The sequence below is a fragment of the Toxorhynchites rutilus genome, chromosome 1, assembly GCF_029784135.1.
Source record: "Toxorhynchites rutilus septentrionalis strain SRP chromosome 1, ASM2978413v1, whole genome shotgun sequence".
Classification (NCBI taxonomy): Eukaryota; Metazoa; Arthropoda; class Insecta; order Diptera; family Culicidae; genus Toxorhynchites; species Toxorhynchites rutilus.
In genome coordinates, this window is record NC_073744.1 from 32331837 (window position 1) to 32339987 (window position 8151).

An 8151-nucleotide genomic window follows, 5' to 3' on the forward strand; every position below is an offset into this window, starting at 1 on the left:
CAAAATGATCGCGAATGCAGTTACAAATATTAGATAAACATTAGCCAGGAGTTGTATGGAAATGGCGATAGTTAAAGAATTTATATACAAAGAGGTAAGAACGTTTATAGTTTTTTCTTTCCTTCACACATTAAGTTTGAATTTAGACTAGAATTAGGTTAGAAGAAAATTTTATAAAAACCCCAGGTTCTCTGAATAAAGCAAGTAGTCTTTGGAATCGTGTCGTACGATTTAAGTCCGAAACTTCCTATTGAATCGACTGACGAGAGTTCTTCAGATTCAAGTTTTCCAACGTCCGCAGCAATAGTTGTATAATATGCGCTCGGAGTTCGTTAAGATCTTGTACTCGTTGATCCTCCCGCTTAGTTGATATTTGATAGATTGTTCAGTCCGTTCGTTACTCGTTCCGTACGGAATTAGTGCGAAGGCAGTCTGTTCAATTTGTGAAAAGGAATAACACTGGTTAGCTTCCGTTCGTGGCTCGTTCCGTAGGGAATTAATGCGAAGACAGTCAATTCAGTTTGTTCCAGGAACAAGTTCACTCGACACTTTTTCTTACTTCAACCCTGTAAAGTGCCAATCCAGATTCGCAAGGTTGATTCCTTCGCATCAGCCGAGTTTGTGTATTGGGCATCTTTTACATCAATTATAAAATTTCATTCAAATTTGTACAGTTTTCTAATGTGTTCGAGTCTGCTAATTTGATAGAGATTGAAAGCTTCACCGATGCGGATGAATTATTTTGACGTTTGTTGAGTGATCGTACGAATAGTAGATGCAGTTTCCAAGCAGTATGAGTGATTTGAAGAGCTTAGGCGAGCAGTATCCTCTGCGTAGAACGAGATATACACCACAGCATAGCTAAGCTTGGTCGGAACCACCCCAAACGTGTTATTTGAACTGATTGAGAACTAAACATGATCTACGAATTAGAAACTTATCGTAATTCATGTGAAATTGACGTTAATTTAGTAAAGGAGTGAGAATTTTTCCATCTGGTTCTAAAGTTATGAAACACTGGAATTTTAGTTTTTTAAATGTTTTGCGCCAGAACACAACAATAACGTTCAGAAGGCCAGTTTTTTAAATGAAGATAACTATTATATCCTACACTATATACTACAATTCAACCAACTTCTTACATATCTCTGGAAACTCGAAAAAAATGAGTGGTTCTATAGCAACGCGCGTGAAACGCAGTGTATGAGAATATACCATATCAAATATTCATCAATTCTCGAAAAAGTAAAACTCAATTAAGGTGCAGGTGGAAGGAAGCCACAAATGGCTGCCACAATGGCGCTTATTTCATTCATTTCCCTTCCTCACCCCTCGCCCAAAAATCAATAAAATGATAGTTTTCACACACATTCCATCAACTAATATCAACATTTTCATCTGCCGTCGCAATGTATAGTGAAAAACGTCGGAAAACTCGAGCTAGTGCTCTGAAAGTTAATGTTTCATTTTTCAATTTTCCGCAAAGGTTTTGTTTGTATTGATGAAAGCATCGTTATTACAATTATTATTTTCACGTTTAATGGGTCTGTAATGTAAGTTTTAGCAACTTTAACATTGGTTAAGAAAATCGTATTGCAGAGCTCGGAACACTGATACGGCTGCCTCTGCTGTCCAAAAAAATTGTAAACGGAAAAGTATTACATTCAATCGGTAATCGGTAATGAATTAGAGAGACTTTAAACTCTGAGAGTTCATTCGTCTCTACATACTTTCAATCAATATGCCTCGGCCTTTTATACTTTTTATATCTTTGCTCAAGTTGCGCTCGCAGAATTTTACTTCATATGCAAATACACCTTCAAACAAATGGCTCTTCTCTCACAAACACTATTACTCCATAAGAACACGTGGTTTTAAGAATACTACTACAATGGCTTCGTTCCATCCAAGACGGGTCTATGAAAGCAGAAGGGGAATTTTTTTCTTGAAGTGTGAAAGAGACAAACTGATCACGAGCGAGCTTGGGCACAAGCGTATTGTGTTTTGTTTACAAACAAAACACAGTAGACTTCCAATATGGCTGAAGAGTGGTTTTAGCAAGTTGGCCCACCTTAGGATATACTTCTGCGCGCCTTGGTTCCATCCTCACCATAAGGTGGTCGTACACTGTTTGACTGGAGCTCAAATATTTGACTTTTTTTTTGACAGATGAAGTTGGTTTGAAATTTGTACAAACACTATTTTGTTTGCCACTCTTCAATTATTAGCAGTGGCAAACAACATCAAAAATCATACATGGAAAAAATCGACAGAATTATTAAAGGTAACCTAACCATTCATCGACAGGTTCGAGGAACATATCGAAAAAATATTTTAGGCATCCAATTACTGAATATTTGCTCGTCATGTTTTGTGTCAAAAATATTTGATCAGTACACGTTGATCAAATTTTATCTGTCAGAAAGTATCAAATATTTGATCTCCGGACAAACAGTGTACGGTCACCTTTAAGAAGAAATCCAAGGGAAAGGTTTGAGGAACTGGCAACCGGATGACACAAATACAAAACTCACCTCCGTAACGTGCGTGACGGATTCCGCACATTGTAAATATTTCAAGAAACGTCAGGAACAGCTGATCGTCGAACTGAAATCGAATGCTTCGAAATGTTTCTCGCGATAGTCGCAGGTGCTAACTAAATTGTTTTGCCCTTTTATATTAGAAATATCTTCTACGTACAAATTCACAGAGTAAGTTTACATATTTTTTTAGATTCGCGTAGATCAATCAGTGCTTCGGAAAGTTTACTGGAACTAACGGACAGCACGAAATTGTAAGGGAAATGTTTAACCGTATTAAAATATCTTTTTTTAATTGCGCTCGTTTATGAATTAAGCATAATTTTGAAGTTGAACGTTTTCCTTTTGAAATTTGATCCAGCAGACTGTTCCTGGTGTCTTAGATATTTTGTACTGGCCAGTTACGGAACAGGAAATCCGGCCGGCAAATATGTCTTCTATATTCCATGATTAGTTGTACAATATTTTTCGAACCATATTTGATGATCTTTTAATGATCTCAAACACACAGAGTGGAGTTTCCTTCTATTATATGTAATTATATGTAATTTAGAGCTAACGCTTAGATATAATGATAGAACAATTTCCAACTTACGTGTTTATCAGCACAGTTGGCAGAGAACTGAACATAGCTATGCAAAATTCGATTATTAACGATGATTTCTCATACAGGTTCATATAGAATAGGGTGACGTGCAAAGAAGTGAAATAAAATTTTGTTTGCGCAAAATATATTCAATATTAATGCGTAATGTCATCAATAAGTTAGACTATTTTTGTTACATCGTATTCGCTGATCTGAGCTCTGGTAACCCCATTAAGTTCTAAAATTAGTTTGTTAGAGACAATTTACCTCCAGAACTGCCCGCCCGTTCGAACATTTCACCTGCTAATCATCATTTCAAATGTTTATCTTACTATCATGCGTCACGTACGGACATCATATTTAACGTATCAATTATCGGCCAGCCCGAAACGCTTTCAGCTAGCAACCAATCTCAAAACATAATCTCCACATTACAGATAACAGCCACCGTATGGCTCAACCCCTCCTAACAGCGTGTGGATTGAACGATCAAAGACTCCCCGCATTTACTTTGGTGAAACAGCACTCGGGCGTAGATGGCAGTTTCCTCATCGCTTCCGTCCTCGGTCAGCGGCTCAAGCTGTCCCGGGAAAATCGGGTCCTGCTAGTGGCAGCGCAGCACAATTACAATCACTACAGTAGTGCGTGCCTTAAGCTCGCCTACAACTTGGCACCGTCGCGTGACTCCGGTCAACTGGAAGTGCTGGATGTTGGGGCTGAGCTGTATCAAAACTATCCGGCCAGCTGTCCCCGGCTAGATGATGTTGTTAAACGAATACGAACGTTCCTGGAGGGTTCCCCGAGAGGGACGGTTTTGTTTGATGATTTGATGTATTTCCTCAACTTTGACGATTCGGAGACACAGTTAATCGATATTATGGAGGATCTCGCAGGCAATCTGAGCGAGGATCAAGCGCTGGTTGTTAAGCTGAATACGGCAGATTTGTACGAGGTTCTATGTGCCAATTTGGATGATTTGGCGCAAACGACAATTCAGCTCGAGCGCTTGCCGTCAGGCACATTCCGGGAAGTAGATGGAAAGATGAGCGTGAGCAGGTGGCAACCATCGGAGGCCGAATCGTTGATCAGCGTTAAACAGTTAGAGCGATCGGTATTGTTCAAGGTGTGTGAGAGAAATGTTAGAATTTTCGTTCCTGGTGAGCTTGGAATAAAACATTTGTGAGCGTTATGCATTAAGTTATAGATTGCTTTTCATTAAAACTACGAATGCTCGATTCGATGATATTGTCTTGGCCAGATTTGGCATCTTGCCATTACGAAACAGTGGCAATGGAGTGGTATACCGCCAACAACGTGCAAACAAAAACTCTCAGCACGTCATTCTTCAATCGGAACCTGTGAAAGACCCGAAAAACTGTTGGAAACGGGAGTATATGCGACGATATCTGGCATCTAGGATTCGGTCGACCGGAAGGAAGGAAGGAAGGTATTGAATTAAAGAGACTTTAAACTCTGAGAGTTCATTCGTCTCTTGTCGACCGGAGGCTCAGCTTTGTTTTATACCGTGAGCAGAAAAAAAAATAAAAGAAGCATAGAAGATATAAGAAGCGTAACAGATATAACCGCCGAGAAAAAAAGACTAATAGAAATTATTTAACGCGGAAAAAAACTCATGAGTACAAATCTGCCCATATTTTTATAGGAGACGTAAGTGACAAAATAGGGGGTCTTCGTAGCCACTTGGTTACGCGTTCGCTTACCAAGCGATCGATCGTGAGTTCAAACTCAGGACCCTCAATTGACCATCTTTGTGTTGTTATAGAATAGCTACGTCCACGCAACCATCATCAGCTATGGAGATCAATCTACAGTGGAACATTCATCCATACAACTGCTCTGCTCTGCAAGAAACATCGGACTGCTGTTCTATAAATAACCCAACAATGATCAATATCAACTGTCTCCGCTATCCGGCCTGCTGAACAATGGAAGAACAGAAAGAATACCCTTACGCCTAAATGACTACTACCGTGTAATTTACCATAATGTAATGGAACTCCATAAAAAATGGACGCCTAAATGGCTACTACTAACTACTGTGTAATTTACAATTTATAGTAATGCCGGGTCAGCTAGGCAAACTTCGTTCCGTCCAAAATTAGTTAGTTTGTTATCAATATCTTCAAACATCCATGTTTTCTTACTATGAGCAATCGCAGAACTGTTCATTGATTGATCTTCTACTCGACCCCGTTGAATTTACTTTTTACCATAAAATTCCTAGTATTTCTTACAAAACTCATCATTATAATATCATATTATTTTCAGACACAATTCTCGTTCAAAAATTTTCAACAACTTGCAAATAACATGTTTCTCCGTTACTAGGAATAAATGTTTTATGCAGAAAATTTGATAGAATAAAGACAGTACTGAATAGGACAATTCCTTCCTCGAGTTCTGCTCTTATCAACACATCCGGCGATCTGTTTTTTTTGTATAAATAGAAGAAGATAGAGGAGTGCGTTTCATCCCATTAAAAACCATTTCCAGTTTCGAACAAAGATCAATTTCGCTAGCGCAAACATCAAATGGACTAACAGCACTGGTCACTATGTAATTGTAGGACATATGGGAATTTAATTTTCCCTTTTTCCTTCAGAGTTTCCCAAAAATTTTCAATTGTCATGTTTGGTTGGAATATTTTTGGTTGAAATATGTGTAATATTTTTATGGGACCCCCTCTCCATTCCAGAGCAGGAAGGGAAGTCATACCATTATAGAAACATTTCTCATACCCAAAAACCCTCACATCCCAAATCGTGCTTGATTAGTTTTCGAGTTATGCAGAAATTTGTGTTTCATTTGTATGGCAGCTCCCCTTAGAGAGGGGGTCGAGAGTCTAACCATCATAGGAACATTTATTGCACCCTTAAACCTCCATATGCTTAATTTGGTTCCATTTGCTTGATTAGTTCTCGAGTTATGCAGAAATTTATGTTTCATTTCTATGGAAGCACTTACCGCCCCCCCCCCTTTGACATGTGGGTGAAGTGTTGAACCACCTTAGAAATGTTTCTTGCCTCCTAAAACCTCCACATGCTAAATTTGGCTCCATTTGTTTGATTAGTTTTCGAATTATGCAGAAATTTGTATTTCATTTGTATGGCAGCCCCCTCTTAGAGAGGGGGTGGAGAGTCAAGCCACCATAGAAACATTTATTGCATCCTATAACCTCAATATGCCTAATTTGGTTTCATTTGCTTGAATAATTCTCGAGTAATGTAGAAATTTGTGTTTCATTTGTATGGCAGCCCCCCCTTAGAGAGGGGGAGGGGTCTCAAACTATCACGAAAACCTTCCCCGGCCCCAAAAACCCCTACATACCAATTTTCATGTTGATCGGTTCAGTAGCTTCCGAGTCCATAAGAATCAGACAGACAGAAATCCATTTTTATATATATAGATAGAAGATAAACATATGTACATGTACACGATTAAACCCGGCTTTTTTTTCCCCCAAAATATATTTTAGCCTGACGGGGCCGGGAGTCCAATATTTTGACAATTTTTGTCTTACAACTATGTTAGTAATATGTAACCGATTACTCGCGGTTGGCTCGAGGTTAGTATTACAAGTGTTCTCATAATTGGTATGTCGTAGTCTTCGATGCTCTGTACGTGTGCCCGACACGGGATACTTCCTATTGGGATGCAGCTGACCATTAATCAGCAACGCTTCCTAGTCTGTACCCCATATCTAGCGTGGTGCGTCTTTCTCGACTCGAGGAATCCAGGGTAGAATGGTCACTAGCCGGCGCAATCATCAGTTCGTGTAGAGTTGTCATGAGCGGTACAACCTTTGGCTCTTGTTGGATGATCAGTGGACTGCACAATCTTTGGCCCGTGTATCTGTAAAGAGTGTGTGTATGTATTGCCGCGACTAAGTAAAAGTTTATCGATCGGATAGGAGGGATATGAAACGGGGACACAACGAGGGAAACATCATTAAACGTTGACATCGGCGTTTCTGAGGAACAGGTATAGATGAAGCAGAAGATCAGGATCCCGGCTACCTAAGATATCCCGGACGGGGATATACGATTGTCTGCCTTGTGCTCTTAGTGCTCTAGAGAGCTGAGAGCGAGCAGCATGGAACCGGATACACGACCAGACAACATGCTCGATGTCGTGGTAGCCATCGCCACAATCACAAAGATTGTTTGCTGCGAGCCCAATTCGATAGAGATGCGCGTTTAGGTTGTAGTGATTGGACATAAGCCGAGATATCACGCGAATGAAATCACGACCTACATTCAATCCCTTGAACCATGCACTGGTCGAGACCTTAGGGATAATCGTGTGTAACCAACGATCGAACTCATCACCACTCCACATGCGCTGCCAACTTACGAGCGTATACTGACGAGGAATGTGGAAAAATTCATTATAAGCAATTTGCCTTTCAAAAAGTGTGCCTTCTAAAGCGCCCACCTTAGCTAGCGAGTCCACTTTCTCATTCCCCGGAATCGAGTAATGAGAGGGAACCCATGCTAAGGTAATCTTGAATAATTTTTCGACCAAAACACTCAATAGATGTCTTATTCTTGTTAGGAAATAAGATGAGCGTTTATCAACTTTCATTGAGCGGATTGCCTCTATTGAGCTGAGACTGTCTGAAAAAATAAAATAATGGTCGATGGGCAGTGTTTCAATGATCCCTAGAGCATAGTATATCGCACCCATTTCTGCGACATACACGGAACAAGGATCTTTGAGTTTGAAAGAGGCACTGGAATTTTCATTGAAGATGCCGAAGCCAGTGGACCCGTTTATGTATGAACCGTCAGTAAAGAACATTTTATCAGATCCAACTTTCCCATATTTTTCCGAAAATATCGACGGAATAACATTGGAGCGTAGGTGATCTGGTATTCCATGGATTTTTTGTCGCATGGACAGATCAAAAATGACAGAGGAATTGCAAAAGTATGGGAAGCAAACTTGGTTGGAGATGCCTGGTGAAGGGTGCACGTCGTGGGTAAGGTACTCATGGTATAAAGA

At 39.9% G+C, this 8151-nt stretch overlaps 1 protein-coding gene across 2 annotated transcripts; it reads left to right on the forward strand.

Annotated features, from left to right (window-relative positions):
* The first annotated feature begins 2576 nt into the window (after positions 1-2576).
* LOC129778317 (elongator complex protein 6) lies at positions 2577-4327 on the forward strand. 2 transcript variants are annotated; one of them, XM_055785154.1, is made up of 2 exons: positions 2577-2711; positions 3564-4327. In XM_055785154.1, the coding sequence occupies exon 2, from the start codon at positions 3578-3580 to the stop codon at positions 4307-4309; it is 732 nt and encodes a 243-aa protein (XP_055641129.1). In that variant the 5' UTR covers positions 2577-2711; positions 3564-3577; the 3' UTR covers positions 4310-4327. The 2 variants fall into 2 exon arrangements, with proteins under 2 accessions (XP_055641129.1, XP_055641137.1); XM_055785162.1 differs by having other exon boundaries at positions 2655-2794.
* Positions 4328-8151: the final 3824 nt, after the last annotated feature.